The 19,480-nt window shown below is 43.7% G+C and overlaps 1 protein-coding gene across 12 annotated transcripts in view; it reads right to left on the bottom strand.

The window, feature by feature from the left end:
• The window catches only part of ATE1 (arginyltransferase 1), a 62,868-nt gene extending 49,576 nt beyond the window's left edge, over nucleotides 1-13,292 (bottom strand). For 3 of the 12 annotated variants that reach the window (XM_075841109.1, XM_075841118.1, XM_075841117.1), the window contains exons 1-4: nucleotides 12,648-12,796; nucleotides 8,790-8,853; nucleotides 4,821-4,924; nucleotides 903-1,148 (exon numbers count right to left, since the gene is read on the bottom strand). In XM_075841109.1, the coding sequence (XP_075697224.1) occupies nucleotides 903-1,148; nucleotides 4,821-4,924; nucleotides 8,790-8,853; nucleotides 12,648-12,753 (520 nt within the window). In that variant the 5' untranslated portion in view covers nucleotides 12,754-12,796. Of the gene's footprint in view, nucleotides 1-902; nucleotides 1,149-4,820; nucleotides 4,925-5,915; nucleotides 5,979-8,789; nucleotides 8,854-11,938; nucleotides 12,415-12,647; nucleotides 12,797-13,042 lie in introns of those variants that run through there. The other 9 variants (XM_075841112.1, XM_075841113.1, XM_075841110.1 and 6 more) reach the window with 7 other exon arrangements.
• Between the last annotated feature and the right edge of the window lie 6,188 nt (nucleotides 13,293-19,480).

The raw sequence follows: 19,480 nt of genomic DNA, 5'->3' as shown, positions 1-19,480 counted from the left end.
ATAGTTTCCTGGATCTCCTTGCTCAGCGTTAGCCGTGTGCATGAGGCATTAAGGCACCATTAACAGCAGCTTCTGAATCAACAGCTCACTAAAGCTGTAGCGATGCTCATCAGAACATGACAGGATAACTAGTACCTGCAGGACAGAGGGGATTGTGTTTCCACTAACCGTCCCAATAATGTAACATGTGGCAATTTACGTTGCAATAATTATAATCTAAAACCACCCATACACATAAGGGCCTGTTCACATCAGCGTTGCCTTTCCGTTGAGGGGTTCCGTCCGAGGTTTCTGTCGGGAGAAAACCTCAACGGAAAGGCAAATGGAAACCTTGCTTCCGTTTGCATCACCATCGATATCAATGGTGACGGAAACATTGCTAATGGTTTCCGTTTGTCACCATCCCGTCAGGTTTCCGTTTTTTTGACAGAAATCAATAGCGCAGTCGACTGTGCTAATGATTCCGTCAAAAAAACGCAAACCTGACAGTTTCCGTTTGCCTTTCCGTTAAGGGGTTCTCCCGACGGAACCCCTCAACGGAAAGCCAACGCTGAAGTGAACAGGCCCTAAGATTAATGTTGGTGGATCCCGTGTCCACGTTTATGGGCTGGCCAGGTTATAGAGTAGTCAGCCAAGCGGTAATTCGACAGACATCTATCCCCCTCAACCTCCTCATAAATTAAAGCTATCTAATGTGTATGGCTGGCCTAGGACACACACCTGCCAATTTACTAACCCTAAAGTATGCTTTACGTGTTCAGAGCAGACGCACACAATACTGTACATACGCCATGCAGCTGTCGCCTTGGTCAGATTCAAGCCTAGTACAAACCCCTGAGCCCCTCGGCTGTCACATATTTATAGTGGTTCCAATTCAGAGCTTCACTTTAAATACAACTCACCTGGGTTTGGCATCGAGTAAACAGTGGTCTTTAATTTTGCAGTTTCTATAGAGTCTCCATGCTCTTTGTGTCTTTCGTCTTCAGTGTTTTTCTCCATTTCTTTTTCTACGTGTTGTTTCTCAGCTTCTTCTACCTCGGTTGTCAGTGGTTTGAGCTCATCCTCTGGGATTTCACCCTTGTCTCTGAAAGAAAACTTGCAGGAGACAGGGCTGTCAGCCTGAGAATCCATTGGTTCAACTGAAATTCCTGGGAGAAAGACAAACTTTTAGACTACTTTCTGACAATGCACATGGGACACACGTGGTCGGCGTTTAAGTGTAACTAAACTATTAAAAAACTTTTAACTTTTATCTTAAAACCACAAAAAAGGCCATACTCACTAGGTAGGTGGGTGGGTGAAAACCCGTTCCCATCAGGACGCAGACGGGTCAAAGAATGCTGCAGAAGGAGTGTACATTAAATAGTGATAGCCACTCCCACTAGTCTTGAGGGGAGTGGCGGACTAAGTGCTCAAAGGTGTGTGATAAATGTGTGTCAGTGTAGTGCTAGGGTGTGAATGGATGGTAAAAAATAAATATGTATGTATGAAAGTGTCAGAACTGTGTAATAATGTAATAAAAATAAATAAATAAAATAAATGTGATGAATAGGGGTCAGTGCTGTGAATAGTACATGGGGTGTCAGTACTATGTGTAATACGTGGAGGGATAATGTGCTGGTCGTCAGGCATGGCGTATCTTGCCGAATAACAGCCTATTTGTAACGCCACTACTGTTAGCTAAAGCGGGCTGCTCTGCATTCCAAACCAAACGCCAGCACATCATGCCCTCCCAGCATATAAGACCCGGCTGCGTCCTGAAAAAAAGTGTAGTATACGTAGTAAGAAATATCCATGAAACATGGGGTATTAGTTGTTATTTTGGCCAAAATACGCAAAGCTCGCAACCCAACGTCAAGGGTCCCCAGTGCCTTGCGAGTCCCTAACCAGAACTTTTCGTTCCTAATTTAAAAACACAAACAGAAAAAATGGGACATAAATATCAAAACCACAAAAAAGGCCATACTCACTAGGTAGGAGGGGCTATCACTATTTAATGTACACTCCTTCTGCAGCATTCTTTGACCCGTCTGCGTCCTGATGGGAACGGGTTTTCACCCACCCACCTACCTAGTGAGTATGGCCTTTTTTGTGGTTTTGATATTTATGTCCCATTTTTTCTGTTTGTGTTTTTAAATTAGGAACGAAAAGTTCTGGTTAGGGACTCGCAAGGCACTGGGGACCCTTGACGTTGGGTTGCGAGCTTTGCGTATTTTGGCCAAAATAACAACTAATACCCCATGTTTCATGGATATTTCTTACTACGTATACTACACTTTTTTTCAGGACGCGGCCGGGTCTTATATGCTGGGAGGGCATGATGTGCTGGCGTTTGGTTTGGAATGCAGAGCAGCCCGCTTTAGCTAACACTAGCGGCGTTACAAATAGGCTGTTATTCGGCAAGATACGCCATGCCTGACGACCAGCACATTATCCCTCCACGTATTACACATAGTACTGACACCCCATGTACTATTCACAGCACTGACCCCTATTCATCACATTTATTTTATTTATTTATTTTTATTACATTATTACACAGTTCTGACACTTTCATACATACATATTTATTTTTTACCATCCATTCACACCCTAGCACTACACTGACACTCATTTATTGCACACCTTTGAGCACTTAGTCCGCCACTCCCCTCAAGACTAGTGGGAGGGGCTATCACTATTTAATGTACACTCCTTCTGCAGCATTCTTTGACCCGTCTGCGTCCTGATGGGAACGGGTTTTCACCCACCCACCTACCTAGTGAGTATGGCCTTTTTTGTGGTTTTGATATTTATGTCCCATTTTTTCTGTTTGTGTTTTTAAATTAGGAACGAAAAGTTCTGGTTAGGGACTCGCAAGGCACTGGGGACCCTTGACGTTGGGTTGCGAGCTTTGCGTATTTTGGCCAAAATAACAACTAATACCCCATGTTTCATGGATATTTCTTACTACGTATACTACACTTTTTTTCAGGACGCGGCCGGGTCTTATATGCTGGGAGGGCATGATGTGCTGGCGTTTGGTTTGGAATGCAGAGCAGCCCGCTTTAGCTAACACTAGCGGCGTTACAAATAGGCTGTTATTCGGCAAGATACGCCATGCCTGACGACCAGCACATTATCCCTCCACGTATTACACATAGTACTGACACCCCATGTACTATTCACAGCACTGACCCCTATTCATCACATTTATTTTATTTATTTATTTTTATTACATTATTACACAGTTCTGACACTTTCATACATACATATTTATTTTTTACCATCCATTCACACCCTAGCACTACACTGACACTCATTTATTGCACACCTTTGAGCACTTAGTCCGCCACTCCCCTCAAGACTAGTGGGAGGGGCTATCACTATTTAATGTACACTCCTTCTGCAGCATTCTTTGACCCGTCTGCGTCCTGATGGGAACGGGTTTTCACCCACCCACCTACCTAGTGAGTATGGCCTTTTTTGTGGTTTTGATATTTATGTCCCATTTTTTCTGTTTGTGTTTTATCTTAAAAGTAGGTCTCATGCACACTGCAGAGCCACGGAGGTACACCATGTGGCTCCCTAGTAATGAAAAGTAAAACCCCTCCGTCTGCCACCGTATGTGCCTCCGGATGGCATTGCATTATGGAGATACATGAATACATCTAATGAATCGTACCACAAGTTTTCATCTGTCCGATTCTGTGAGTGAAGATAATGGAGTATAAAATGGCGCTATTTCACACAATTAACTTTCTAGTACATTAATTACATTTATTCGAAAGTAGCGCCGATAAAAGGTCTCCCTTTAAAAACTCTATTATCTTCACGTATCCGGTACAATAAGACCCTGAACAGACTGGACGTAGTACTCCTAGCACAACAGCAAACGTACCATCGATTTCCAACTGTACGATAACGCCCTATGTCGTGCCATGGTGGTTGTTTTCTAGATGCTGATTTTTTATGTGTCATACTCTGTGTACACTTTTCAGAAAGTAGTGCCCCATAGACTTCTACAGGTGCCGTATTATGTCGGAGGTTGCACGCAGCCACGATAAAAGAGTGTGTATGAGCCCTTAGTTTGTAGGAGTCTCTGCAGTCTTCGGCCCCTTTCACGCTGTGTATTATCTCTCCGTTTTACATGTCCATAGAGTACCACTATACCAACGGAGGTCTGAGGAGAGTACTTTAGCCTCCATTGGCGACATACGTCAGGTATACTTTTTTTGTTTGCTGGAAAGAACAGCCGGAGTCCCAGCTGCTATTTATCGCCTCCCAGGAAAGCGAAGTCACTGGAGATCTCACGGGTAGCCTCAGTTAAGTAACTGTCCATAGATGGACAGTTACATCACTGGAGCTTCCCGACGTATCCGTTTAACAGAGGCTGTGATGGATGCCTAAATGTGTCACCCGTAGACTATAAAAAGGTATACATTTAACGTATAAGTCATAAAAAGGGTCATGCGAGTTCACAACATATTTATTAAATGGATACCAATATAGCCTATGGGTGATCGATGCCACTGTTTAAAAAAATCCATCACAGCCTTCGCTTAACCCAATCGTAGGGAGCTCTGTGTCCGTGTGTCCGCCTGATACAGTATATGTCCCTATATAGCTCCATAACTAGGCAGACTGGCCATTCACTACACAAGGAAAGACAGATGACAGCTCTACGTATGCGACACTAGCAGCCATAGTGATCGTCACCCAGCGTTCACAAAATAAGAACCAAGAAAAAGACTATAATGTTTAACTGAGACGAGGAGAACTCATTTTAGTTTTTTGTCTCCTTGTTAATTGGCCCTCCCTTTTTTCTTCTGCGCACTTACCATCATTGGCGGATTGAGAGACTTCTCCGAACTGAAGAAACTTTTGCATTTTTTTGAGGACCTTCTTGTGGGATTTGTTGGGTTGATAATTCACTGCGGATAACCTAGAAACAAAGATACACAATTGTATTGGCATAAGTGATCTAAATTCGGTGGCAGACTGACCAAGCTGGTCGAGATATAGACAGGATCAACTTAGACCAGACAGTCAGAAAATGTGCCAAATTCATCACAGTGGCGCACGCTGTATGATAAATTTGCCACATCTAGCTAGACATCTTTTCTCTTCCTTATACCTCCCCTTGGGTGGCTTTGCTTTAGTTTTGTCGAATTTTAAGCCATAACCCCTTTTCCAGAAGATTTTTAAAAGTGTCTAGTGATCTGCAGACAACAGTTCTTAAAAGGAGTCTAAAATGGCACATTTTTTGACAGGTTCCAGAAATTCTCAGTAGTAAATCTGCCCCATTGTATAAAATGTCTGCGGATTATAATTATCTAGAAAACAGCGAGCCTGGAAATATTGCTACGGTCTTCAATGTTAAAGTGGATTCACTGCTGCTATTATCCTCTGCTATAAGATGGGGTCTCAATTTAACTCTTTAGGGTGTGTTTACATTTAGGATGGAAGCTCCTTGCAAAAAAACGGCAGACAAAATAGTGCAGAACGCAGCGTTATTTTGCCCGGTAAAAGGACTGACACCCGACGGATCTGTCACTGCCGTCATTTTCATTGTCCTGCTCCAATGACGGAGCTGAACAATGTAAACGAGCAAGCAGATGTGAACAGAGCCTTATATAGTTGTGCTATTATTTTTTATATAGCTTAACAGGTGCACTAACAAAAAAATTGGAGGGGAGGGGCAATTTATAAAAAAAAAAATGTATTATTTATTTAAGCTGCAGATTGTGAATTCATTTTTTGGGTTTATTCCTGCTGCAGTTTTGGGTAAATTCTCAAGCACGTTACAGATGTCAAAATCCCAACCTGCTCCGGATGACTGCAGTCACTGAGAAGAGAAAAAGACGCCACATTTCCTAGAACGTCCTGGTTTGAGGTCCCTAAAAGCATTGACCTTAAACATGCAGCGATCTTACCTTATAGTGTACTGCGGACAGCAGGTCTGGCTCATTAGTGGCTTGTACACATACTTCCCACTCCTACAAACAAACGTTACAAACTATTTTAGGACCAAATAAAAGAGCAGACAAATACGCCAAACCCCTTCTGGTTTTCTGTGAACAGTCATTCTACACGACAGTAAATGTCAACAGGAAAGTGCGTGCACGCGGAACACGTCGTGTAGAGCATTAGACTATTCTCTTTTTCTAACATTGTGATTGCACATACAGAGCAGTTCACTTCCGGAACATTTTTAAGATCCTTTCTTGCAGTCAGTGGATGGAAAAATTCTTATTTACTTCCAGAAATTGAAAACCGGTCCTGATCATGCCCACGGCTCATTACAAGAGAGAGATCTGAGTAAAAGTGCCCGTACACACGGCAACCGTGCCGCGATAATGGACCAATAACGCTGCGGTTTCATATGTTTTGCACAGTGTGGATTGTACAGGTAAGTACATGGTTTCAATACGTTTCTCCTGTACAAGACAGAGCAAAATACAGCAGCAATTCGCTGTAAAAGAACGTGCAGAAACACCTACGCACACGCGCTATGTGCACGGCCACCCTAAGCAGCACATTATCAGGACATGGTTTGGCAGACACAGAATCGCACAGGCATACAGCACGAGCCATAATACGACAATGAGCAGGAGGCTTAACATGGATTATTACAAATCCCTTGCTTTAGCACTGCAGGCCCATCAACAAAAAAAATAAAATGAGTTATGCAATACCTTAAAGGGGTTTTCCGAAATCCCCCAATAAAATAAAGACAACCCAACTTTACACAACTTGTTGACCATTTTCCAGTAACAAAATTTGTTATTTATCGTCAATAGCGTTCCTGTTTTGCACCGTTTGTTGACATGCATTGCTGGGCTTTGTTTACTTCGGCTTCCGGCTTTATTTCCCGGACTCCCACACGGATCAGACAGATCAGCGCATGCGCTAATAAATCTCAACTTGACAGCAGGCCAAGTTCTGCTGCATCAGCCACGCACGCGTGGTACATAGAGCGGGGACCGGGCATGGGCATTCCCCCCATGTGAAGATACACGCCCTTGGAAGGATATCACTAGTGACGTGTTGTATACTGGGCTAGGACTATCTGCTCCTAGTCCATGTGATCGGTATATGGCACATCACTAGAGGCCGAAGGAAAAGTGACGTCACAGGTGTCGTGACACGTGGTGGGTGCGAAGAAACAGGGCACTTTGGAAATAGTAAGGGTCCTCTTACAAGGCCCAACGAGCGCTGATCAACAAAACAGCTCGAACATCTGCGCTCGTTTGCTCCTTTCAGAAGGAGCCATGTTTGGGGTCGAGCGTTCGGTGCTACAATCGCTCGTTCCCATACATTTCCATTATATCAGTAGCTTACAAAGGGAGATGTGCTGCCAATAATAATATTTATTGCTGAATGAGCGATAAGATACACTGATGAATGAGACTTGGCTCGTTCATCGGCTGACCGTTGCCCTGTTTACTGGGCAATGATCTGGAACGAGCATTCTGGGAATGGTCGTTTGCCCGATAATTGGCCTGTGTTAATTACAAGATTGGTGTGGGAGGGAGAATAGATGAAGTGCCCAGATAAATGTTTAACCCAGAAAACCCCTTTAAATGTTATCTTTAAAGAGGCTCTGTCACCAGATTTTGCAACCCCTATCTGCTATTGCAGCAGATCGGCGCTGCAATGTAGATTACAGTAACGTTTTTATTTTTAAAAAACGAGCATTTTTGGCCAAGTTATGACCATTTTCGTATTTATGCAAATGAGGCTTGCAAAAGTACAACTGGGCATGTTGAAAAGTAAAAGTACAACTGGGCGTGTATTATGTGCGTACATCGGGGCGTGTTTACTACTTTTACTAGCTGGGCGTTGTGTATAGAAGTGTCATCCACTTCTCTTCACAACGCCCAGCTTCTGACAGTGCAGATCTGTGACGTCACTCACAGGTCCTGCATCGTGTCGGCACCAGAGGCTACAGATGATTCTGCAGCAGCATCGGCGTTTGCAGGTAAGTAGCTACATCGACTTACCTGCAAACGCTGATGCTGCTGCAGAATCAACTGTAGCCTCTGGTGCCGATGTGGCCGACACGATGCAGGACCTTTGAGTGACGTCACAGATCTGCACTGCCAGAAGCTGGGCGTTCTGAAGAGAAGTGGATGATACTTCTCATCAGAAAGCCCAGCTAGTAAAAGTAGTAAACACGCCCCGATGTACGCACATAATACACGCCCACTTGTACTTTTACTTTTCAACACGCCCAGTTGTACTTTTGCAAGCCTCATTTGCATAAATACGAAAATGGTCATAACTTGGCCAAAAATGCTCGTTTTTTAAAAATAAAAACGTTACTGTAATCTACATTGCAGCGCCGATCTGCTGCAATAGCAGATAGGGGCTGCAAAATCTGGTGACAGAGCCTCTTTAATGGAGTAAAAGCAATGTTGTATTTAGGCATCTCTAATATATTGCTACAATTATAACCTAGCATATATTAAACAAACCTTATAAAACACAACATTTCAAGACGACGCAGGTTGCTTTAGCGATTTTCGAGAAACTAGTGTAGTCTTGATGTTTGGGCTATAGTCTAAGCACATGGCCAGACAATGAACATCAGTCATGAATTCATTATTCGGGGCTAGACCTGAAGAAGTCAGAAGAGAACGGCCATGTATGTGTCAGATACTGAAGATTATGACGTACACCAAGACCGGAATCACAGACTAGCTGAAACCAAGCCATAGCCACGGAAGACAAACTAGACTAATTATACAGGGGGAAGAAAAAAGACAACCGTTTCAGGTGCGGCCACAAACACGATTTCCTCTTACCGTCTCCATCCCCGGTCTATCAGGTCTTGGTAATCTTGAACGGTCAGAGAGTGCGCCCACATGCCTGAAAGCAAAGATAAAGAGTCATGGCCAGCCAAGAATAAAACGCAGTACGCACAAATTGAAACTACACTCTAGGCACAGGTTAGTCTCCTCTACAATACCCTGACACTAGTTTAATGTGGACATTCTGATGACAGTCTCCCTTTAAGACAACGTTGTAGGACACTTCTTATATGGTGCAACTCAAATGAGGGAAGTCGATAAAAACAAGTTGTCCTGTCTAGTCATCCAAAAACATCAATCCAATTTCTTAATCTGTCCGTACGAATGTGTATAGGAGGCTCAGACTGTCTCCAAAGTCAAGGATCGGGAATGTTGGATTTGAAATGCCCAATTCTACATTGCTGAGAGAGATAGAGGTTTCCTCACTGAAATAAACATGGCCGCTTATAGAAGTGTCAGGAGAGGTGCACTTGTTCGGTGGATAGTTATTAAATTATACGGCTTCCACATGAGCTGTACGCCGGTGGTTCTAGAATGATGAACTGCAAATCTGCCTAGAAATGCTGCAATATGGGGGGGAAGACATTACTAAACAATAACAGATTTAACAATCTGAGAAAGCGGAGTAGCTGTAATGGTCGTCATAAAAGTTGTCACTCAGCTTTCCTGGGAAACAAAAAAAAACGTAACATTACTGAACAGAACCTTTAATAACAAAAAGAGAAATCCAGGATCCGGCACTAATGCTGGACAAATTCCAGGAGCCAGGAAGCTGAAACACTGAGAAATTTGCTACTGGTGTCTCACTTTTTGGGTTATTTTCTAATGCTGGGTATGGGAGTTCTTGCTGTCTGGCTACATTAATACTAAACTGTCTAACGGCTCGAAGGCCTCATGCACACGGCCATGCCCGTATTCACGGTTCGTGATTACGGGCACGGCCGGCGACAGCCATTTTTGAAAAGTTGTGAAAAGAGGTGCAACAACAAACCATAGACATTACATCCAGGATCGGTGCACAGGGACTAGAAAAGTTGCATGGTTCCTCTAGCTCTAGTGTAAAGGCCCGATTACACAGGCCAAATTTGGCCTGTGCAGCGAGTGCCGATCAACGAGACAGCTCGTAGATCGGCGCTCGTTTGCTCCTGTCACAAGGAGCTATGGATGGGGACGAGCGGTCGTTACTCTTATCACTCGTCTCCATACATTATTGTCACGTCGGCAGCGCGTCTCCCTGTTTACACAGGGAGATGAGCTGCCGACAACGATAATATTTTACTTTTTTTAAACGATACGACCAGCAGATGATCGAGTGCTTGCTCGTTCATCTGCCGATCGCTGCTCTGTTTACACAGGGCAATTATCAACAACGAGCGTTATATGAACAATCGTTTGCCCGATAATCGCCAAGTGTAAAACCCCCTTAAGACTAGTTTGATGGGAATAAATTACGCTTGAAGAACAGACTCTATAGAAGTCAAGATCTTATTCATGAAGACCTTTGTGAGCAAGACTAATCTTACAGGCGCTAAACTGGCTGCACTAAAACGCACTAGGTTGTATACAATGGAATATACACAACTATTTGATGCACTTGTAACAAAACGATCCACGTGATGACGGTATGCAGCGCACATAGCTGCCATCCCAAGCACCAGCCTCGTGGAAAATCACTTGTGCCATAGAATCACTTCCAAGGTAGGGCTGGACAATTAATCGACAAAAAAAAACCGAAACTCAGCGCAATTAGTCGACGTCATTTCAGTTTCTTCAATTATGCACTTCAATTATACAGTTAAAACCAATGGTAGAGCAAGGAGCCGTAAGGTCCCTGCTCTAATATTCACGAAATATTAATTCAATGGTGCAAAATGCAAATAAAAAGGGGTGTGGCCTAAATATTTGTTAATTAATAGACACCCAGCCCTACATCAATGGTACCCGAACAAGACAGCACCAAGAGTTACCCTTGTGAGCGGAAAGCAAATTGTCTTCTGTTTATATGCATGCCTCAGAGCCTCCAGTTATTGTAAAAAAAACAAAAAACGTAATAAAACAATATTAAAAAAAAGAAAAAAAGGTCATTGCTGCCAACTATAGCAGTTATTTCCTTCTTTATATTAGAACTAGTCAACAAAATCCCAGCTAGCGGGCGTGAAAACACACAAGCACAGAGCGACGCGTTTTACACTGGCCAATGATCGGCAAACCGGCGTTCACATAAACACTAGTTCCCAGTCATTGCCCTGTGTAAACAGGGCAATGATCAGCAGATGAACGGGCAAACGCCTGTTCATCTGCTGATCGTGTTGTTTTAAAAAAGTTAAATATTATCATCGTCGGCAGCACATCGCTCTGTGTAAACCGGGAGATGTGCTGCCGACATGATGGAAATGCATGAAGACGAGCGATCATAGTAACAATCGCTCATCCCCAAACATAACCAATCATAGCTCCTTGTGAAAGGAGCAAACGAGCGCAGATCAACGAGCAGTCACATTGATCGTACCCGTGTAAAGGGACCCCAGAGTGACCGGCAAGCAGATCTGTGGTTGCTAGAATAGCCAGCAATGAAAAATACAATCTATATTGCCTACCCTAGTCCATTCAGGACCAGAGCATGTCCCAAGCAAACACAATAGCAATAAGGACTATAAAGTACATGACATCCGCTCTCTCCTCAGCCAGCCCTTTATTCATTGTAGTTTACAATTCCCACAGAACTGCTGCGTCCGCCTTTACTCCCCTTGGACATTTCCTGTGAAATCTGCTTAAAGTCTTGTTCACATGAGCACATCGCAACTTGAGAAGTTTTGGTTTTTTAGCTAACATTCTCCTATTTCACAACATACGGTAAAACATTTTTCTGCCATATTTTTAAAGGGGTTGTAGAGGATTAGAAAAACATGACTGCATTCTTTCAACACCAGCACCTATTCATGGGTTGTGTGTGGTATTGCATTCACTTCAGGGGAGCTGAGCTGCAATACCCGACACAAACCATGGGCAGGTGTGGCGCTGTTTTCCATCCCTGTACAACCTCTAATAGCACGGTTTTCAGCCATGTGTACACAAAACAGATATTTAACTATTGCAGAGAAAACCTATGGGGATTTTGATGTATATTTGTATTCAGATTTTACTTTTTGTGCACGGAGTGGATTAGTTGCAGGTATTCGGTGCAGAATCCACAACTAAAGTACCGTGCAATGCATGTGAATGGGGTATTTGGCCTAGAGCAAATCCTGACTGTGTTAGAGAATGACAGAACAAATACAGCCGCCTCAGGTGTGGGGCACTGCCATTATAAAGAATGATGGGCGTCCCAGAAACCAGGGTCAACTGTCCAGGCAAAAGATTAGGGTCATATGTAGGGTAATGACTACACATTTAGGCTAGGGCTACACGGCGACTTTGCCTGCAACACGGGTCGCGCGGCCAAAGATTGCTGTGCACCCCGGTTTTGAATGTAATTAAAGTGAATGTAGTCGCTTCGCAACTCGCAGGTTTCCGTGACCCGACAGTTGCAAGAAATCTGAACATGCTGAATTTTTTTGCATAGATGACGTGAACAAGCAGCGTTCACATTCAATCGAAATTACAGACAAACTTGATGGCCATGAAACAGCTCCACTGAATTATTTTTGGAAAAAATCAAAACAATAAAGTTGCATAATTTGAATGGCACATCACGTGACACCCTTACGTTGAGTATGATAGAATAAATACAAGGAGCCATGCTATAACGATGATGCCAAGCAGCTGTCATCCTATGAGAGGTACTGGGCTAATGACATGACACACCTAACTTATATCCACATTCAATGACAAGCACAACACGCAACTCCTCACCATGGGAGAGGTTTCCAGCTTCGCTCTTACAATACCCGCATCGATTCCCATCCTCCCCACCAAAGTACTCCAGGATACTCAGCGCTGCCCCGCCGGCAGACGCCATCTTCCTCCCTCTTCCAGACCGTAAGCACAGCCGGCTGCACGCATGCGCACTGCCCTTACCGTGTGAACCAAAGCCGCCATCTTTACTATTGGCAAAAAACTTTCCGTCCAACATAAATGTCAGCGCTCCATTTAAAAAAATGTCACCAAAAGTGGATGTAGTCCAAAACGCCATTTTGGATAAGGGCAAGAAATATTGTTCTAGGTAATGTATTTAATTAAACAGAAAATCCCCAACCCAGAAGTAGTTTGACTACAGCGCTCTTATAACGAGTGGCAGCGGGACTTACCGTGAGATGCTTTGCCCCTTTGTGATCGGCAATATCCACACGCAGCCTCATCGCGTAGTCCCCTGTATTCTAGGATGGAGTACATTCCTGTACCTGCAGTGGGCACACACCGCCTGTACCACGGATCCAGGCGCTGCACGGACGACAAAACAGCTGCCTGCAGCTTATCCTCACGGGGTATGACAGAAAATCAGCCCAAAGAATAGCGCTGCCCACAGCGACCAATCGCACTCCACTTGTCGCTCTGGAGTTCAGAGGTACATAATGTAAGCAAGCCTCTGATTGGCTGTCCCTGCAGCACCGCCCTTCTGCCCCTGCACCGGCTTTCATTATTATTTATTTCTATTATTATATATCATTTATGTATTTATTATACTTATATACTTTCTAAATATCTTAGTGTTACAACACAAAAATGTAATTAAGCAGACAATAAAATTACAGTCGATGTAGTCTTGGGCTGGTATTTTGAGTCATCTTACTAGAAGCTATTTGGGGTACATATAAACTTTTGGTTAACTTGGAATTGCTTTTTTTTTTTCCCCATCCCCCCCCCCCAAAAAAATTATCATATATTGTTTTATCAGTTTTGTTTTTATTTTTACCCCGGTCAACGTGCGGTTAAAATAATGTGTTAACTTTATTATATGGTTCGTTACGATCGTGGTGATACCTCGTAATGCGATCTGTTTATCGCTTCATAATGCTTTGGTATACCTATGCCTTATTGCCTGTCAGTGTAAAACTGACAGGCAATCTATGATTCCGTACTTTTGGCACAGCCTAATAGGCATAAAGTCCTGTTAGGCCATGGCAACTATCGGCACCCCACGATTTTATCACGGAGTGCCAATGAGGAAACAGCCGGAGCCCCCTTCCCTCTGTTAACATTTTTTAGGCCTCAAAGAGGTTAAACAACCGGAATCGGAGTTATCGCTGATCTCGGGCATTGCAGAGAGGTCAGCAGTATAGCACAGCCGTCACCCGGTGCTGATGGCGCGGTCACAGCTCAGTGACATATGTAAAGAGATGCATCATGGCGATTCTCTAACTATTCGGCAGGTGGTTAAACTCTCGAAGAAGGCAGTAACCCATGTAGTGTAACCTGGCACCATGAACAATATAGATGGTATGTCGTACTCCAAGATATGGGGGGTTGTTCATGTAGGTGGCAGGGCTCTAAAAGACCCACATGAAATAGGGCAATATAAAACTAGACCATCCCAGACCATAGGGCATATACAGGCATTAATCGGGCAGCAAAGGGTAATCGGAGGATGAAATATCAATGCCACATATCGGTATGGAGTGCCATTTTAGTTGTATCTAGTACTATTAATTATACAGAGGGGAAGTATCAGTGGGGGCCTCACATCCAAGTGAGTATGATTGGGCATCTGTATACGAGGTCTCGCCCCTCTAGCATAGAAAAATATGTACCCGCAACAATGACGTATCAATACACCAGGGCCAAGCAGACCCTGGAAACCCCCGAGGCAGGATAACAGGTCATATATTTAAACCTATGAGACAGGTCAGTACCAGCCCAAATGAGTCCTCATGACGGTCTCAGAGTTAGAGTATGTTCACACGCTTAACAAAAAATGTCTGAAACTACGGAGCTGTTTTCAAGGGAAAACAGCCCCTGATTTTCAGACATTTTTTTGAGCAACTCGCGTTTTTCGCAGCGTGTTTTACAGCCGTTTTTGGAGTTGTTTTTATTGGAGTCTATGAGAAAACTGCTCCAAAAACGTCCCAAGAAGTGTCCTGCACTTCTTTTGACGAGGCTGTAATTTTACGAGCCGTCTTTTGACAGCGACGCGTAAAATGACAGGTCGTCGGCACAGCACATCGTAAAGCCCATTGAAAGTAATGGGCAGATGTTTGCCGACGTATTGGAGCCGTTTTTTCAGACGTAATTCGAGGCGTAAAACGCCTCCAATACGTCTGAAAATAGGTCGTGTGAACCCAGCCTTAGGAAGCAGGTCAGTCAGGTCCATGCAGCGCGTAGGCCAGATCAGTCCAAAATGCAAGGGACCCTAATCTCCTCAAGGTCCCACTTGATTGAAGTCAGGCATGGCTTGGGGCCTCCGACACATGGATGTGCCCCCGTCTATCATTTCCAAAGCCCAGGTGTGGCATTAAAGGCACGAGGGGCCAGTCTGGGATCATAACAGAAGGCAGCAGCACCAGGGCCAAAATAAACGCTGGCAGGTCAGCAGGAGAGCACATATGGTATATGGAGGAGCCGCAGCATAACTGCATTCGAAGGGTATCCCCAGGAGTAGGGCAAGGCCCCCTCACATAAGACTGCTTGTAGTGGTTGTTAGTCTCTCCTCTTTGCTAGAGGAGTTAGGGAACAATCGGTTGAGATCTGCACTGAAGCACCATCAATGTCCAATGTGCCTTTATTGCGAGTCCGGCGAGTTATTTCCTCTTTCACTTAACAGAAATGGAGGCAGCAAACCACATCCTGAGGCCTAGTCTGGTTGGAACCGCAGGTTGCAAGGAGCCGTCAGTTTCTATTGGCACATCCACAGGCTTGTCCAGGAGGAAGTTAAATAATCCCAGTAGAGTAGGATTAAGGTTTGAAGTGCCTGTAATGTAGAGGATACCCCAAACACATATTATTCCTCCTATTCTGGTACTCTGCATCGTCGGCTATTTTAAAGAGCACATGAATTTGCGGTGATTGCTGATCTAGCACCTGTTGGTGGGAGTCCAGTTGCACGCCCTACGCCTCAGGGTCGAGTGACTCGAACCTGTGAAATGTCCGAAATGGGAATACCCCTTTAGCCTCTTGGTGACATGTAACATAACTGACAGTTCGTCGCAGCCGACAAGCGGGAGTATGGACCTGGCTCCCGGGCTGAGCCCGCTCCATACTCAAGTCAGTCTCAGCTGTATGTTACAGCCAACACCGCTCTACAACGCCCATGAACGAAGATCACACCAATCAATCCCGGGCCATTTAACCTCTAAGATACCAGGGTCAATAGTGATTGAAAATTATAGAAAAGTATATGTGCCCCTGCGGATTTCCAGCTGTTTTTACTGCGTTTCCGCTGAAAAAATCCGCAAATCTGTTGCGGAACTTCTGCTCCCCATCGAAGTCTATGGGCCAAACACACAGCATCTCCACACAGAACACACAGCATCAATGGACACGCTGCGGAATGGAAAAACGCACAACAGAACACTTTCTGCACGACTTTTGTGCGGGTTTTCTCTGCAGCGATGGCGAGATTTTCTAAATCTCATTCACTCTGCTGCTACTGTAAATCCTGCAGAATTTCCGCACAGAATTCTATTGCGGAAATTACGCAGCGTTTTTGAGCCTATCCTTAGGGTGCAAACTATTCTGTCCAAAGAAAGCTCTCACTCCCTCTAATATTTCTTGTGTGAGAGAGGAGTACAGTTTAGGAGCGGGGTGGGTCATACATGGGGTTCATTTAAGAAATCACAGCCTGTTCCAAATGCTCTGTGCGTCCATTCTATACGAAGTGACTGCAACTTCACCAAATAAAGAATGTATCACCAGCTGCATAAGTCTGCAGGCACCTGGAACCAGGAAGTAACTCCATTTTTGCGTTGCCATATTTTTTCCATTTTCTGACGGATTTAACGACCCGGAGAAGTTTTCACCCGGTCTGGTACTTTTAATGAACTTTAAACGTTCTATTGTTTTCATGGTGTTTTTGCCATGCGTTATTACTATAATCACTTCAAATGTCTCAGCTGCCCTTAGTGAAGCTCCATTTGGTCAATGATGGGACTTCAAAAACCAATTGACTGAGGATTTAGGTGATAATAGTTGCGTTTAGCAAATATAGATTACTTTCTAGAGATTTGTTTAGACCTTGACATTAAAAGGGTATTCCTACATTATGCGCAGCAACGGGTCTAAGAGATTGGACCTAACCGATCCCTAAAACGAAGGACTCTTCTGCATTTTTCCTTCTCACTGGCGCTCCTGGCCACCCGCTGTGTAAGGAACTGCAACGCCGCTCCATTCAAGTGAATACGTGAAGGACCGCAGCGCGTAGGGTGACACTACACACTTCAGTAATGCGCACAAGTTGCAATCGCAAATCTTTAGGAATGCTATCAATTTAATCATAAAGTCAGTAAATCGCTGTGAGGAAACACAAATCGCTCGATGATCTTGAAATTAAAAAAAAAGGGTGTTGCCATGCCCCATGTCGACTTTTATTAACTCTTCGTTGGGGCTACAATTTCAACAAAATCACAATATTGAATAAACTGGCACATGTAAAGATGTCGTATGCTTCCTTCACAATCAGGAGCTACAGTCAAACCACCTCAATCATACGCATCATCGAAGCATATAAAGCCGGACTTACCTAGCCCTAGGACCCCTTCATTCTGAGGATTGGTTCTATCCTAGTGATATGTCAAAACTTCCTATAGTGGGAATACCTTTAAGACTTTTTTGTTGATTAGTGTAAAAAAAAGCCTAATTAAAACATATACAACAGTACACACTGAAACATGAAAAAGTTAAAGTGGGGGGGGGGGGGGATACTTTTATATACACTTTTACTGTAATATTTCCATTCCCTTGTACTACATCTGGAGACCACAAGGTGGCATTTCTTTGGAGAAGTGGAACTGCAATGAAAGTGAAGCATTACACAGTTCCCATTGAAATCAGTTGGCTGTCCATGTAATGCGAAAAACACTTTGTAGATGCTTCCTGCTAATACAGGTGGACCCTGAATGAGAATCCCCCCCCCCCCTTTAAACTCACAATTATCTGAAAATAGATTTTCTAAACTAGTCACGAGTCAGGTGCACTTTAAACAGCGACAAAATGCCTGGAAAGTATCTCCACTATATACCAGTGTCCTTGGGCAGGTTACATCATTACACCGTCCCGTCCCCCCTTTCTTATTACTGTATGAAATGGTGCGCTCGACTACACTATTTAACAGAGGCATTGTGCAAAAAATGTACACCGCACGTTATACTTTTTATTTTTTACAATGGAAGCCTATGGGCGACGCATGCCACTGTGTGCCTATATAGTGGCATATGTCGGAGGTATCGGTTGGGAAATACTCCCAGTCTGAAGTCAGCATGAGCTACAGGGCGCTAAATAAGAGTGTTTACATGCTTTTCTAATCTGCTCAGCCATAACACTCACACAGTGGAGAGTTTCAAGATTTCCTAAGGTCTGCTGCCCAGGCAAATAAGTTGGATCACCAGGACAGCCAGATGATGTTGGCAAACTATAATCATTGGCCAACTATATGTAAAAGCGAATGCCATCATAAGGATTCAAGGGTGACGTGGCAGAATGTCCTTTACCATACTTAATTTGGCTCACGTACTAGGATTTGAAAAAACAGCTTTGCACTGAGTAACTAATAGGCATTTGATCGGAGCCAGGACTTCCAGGTTAGTGGTCGAGCGCCCAATCGAGTATCCTTGATCCCAAGTATAACGTCCCGTATACAAAGAAATAAAATAAACAACCTGCTGACAGGTACTCTTTAAAAGGCTGTGTACACCTTTGAAAAATTATTATTACTTATTTTTTTTATAAATCAGTGTGATTGGTGAAGCTTTGTAATTACTTGTTATTTTTACTTTTCAGATACAGCTGCTTTGTATTTTGCATACACAGCAGCTGTATCTGAAAAAGTTTAAAAAAAATTCATTAAATAAAAATTACAAAGTTGCACCAATCACACTGATAAACTTCGAGCTATGTTCACATGCTTAAAGAGGCTCTGTCACCACATTATAAGTGGCCTATATTGTACATGATGTGATCGGCGCTGTAATGTAGGTTACAGCAGTGGTTTTTATTTAGAAAAACTCATTTTTGACGGAGTTATAACCTATATTAGCTTTATGCTAATGAGCGTCTCAATGGACAACTGGGCGCGTTTTACTTTTTGACCAACTGGGCGTTGGAGAGAAGTGTATGACGCTGACCAATCAGCGTCATACACTTCTCTCCATTCATTTACACTGCACATAGCGATATAGCTATATCACTATGTGCAGCCACATAAACACACTATAACGTTACTGCAGTGTCCTGACAATGAATAGACATTACCTCCAGCCAGGACGTGATGTGTATTCAGAATCCTGACACTTCGCTAATACAATCGCGACACTACAGCACAGCAAGCGTAATCTCGTGAGATTGCGATGTAACCTGTCATTTCAAACGAGATTATGCTTGCCTTGCTGTAAATATCAGAGACGCTACAGAAGTGACAGGATTGTGAATAAACTTCACGTCCTGGCTGTAGGTAATGTATATTCATTGTCAGGACACTGCAGTAACGTTATAGTGCGTTTATGTGGCTGCAGATAGCGATATAGCTATATCGCTACTGCAGTGTAAATGAATGGGGAGAAGTGTATGATGCGGATTGGTCACCGTCACACACTCCTCTG

The sequence above is a fragment of the Rhinoderma darwinii genome, chromosome 11 (genome assembly GCF_050947455.1).
Source record: "Rhinoderma darwinii isolate aRhiDar2 chromosome 11, aRhiDar2.hap1, whole genome shotgun sequence".
NCBI classification, from domain to species: Eukaryota; Metazoa; Chordata; class Amphibia; order Anura; family Rhinodermatidae; genus Rhinoderma; species Rhinoderma darwinii.
The sequence above is the reverse complement of the archived record's forward strand: the minus strand, read 5'-3'. Positions and strand labels throughout refer to the sequence as shown.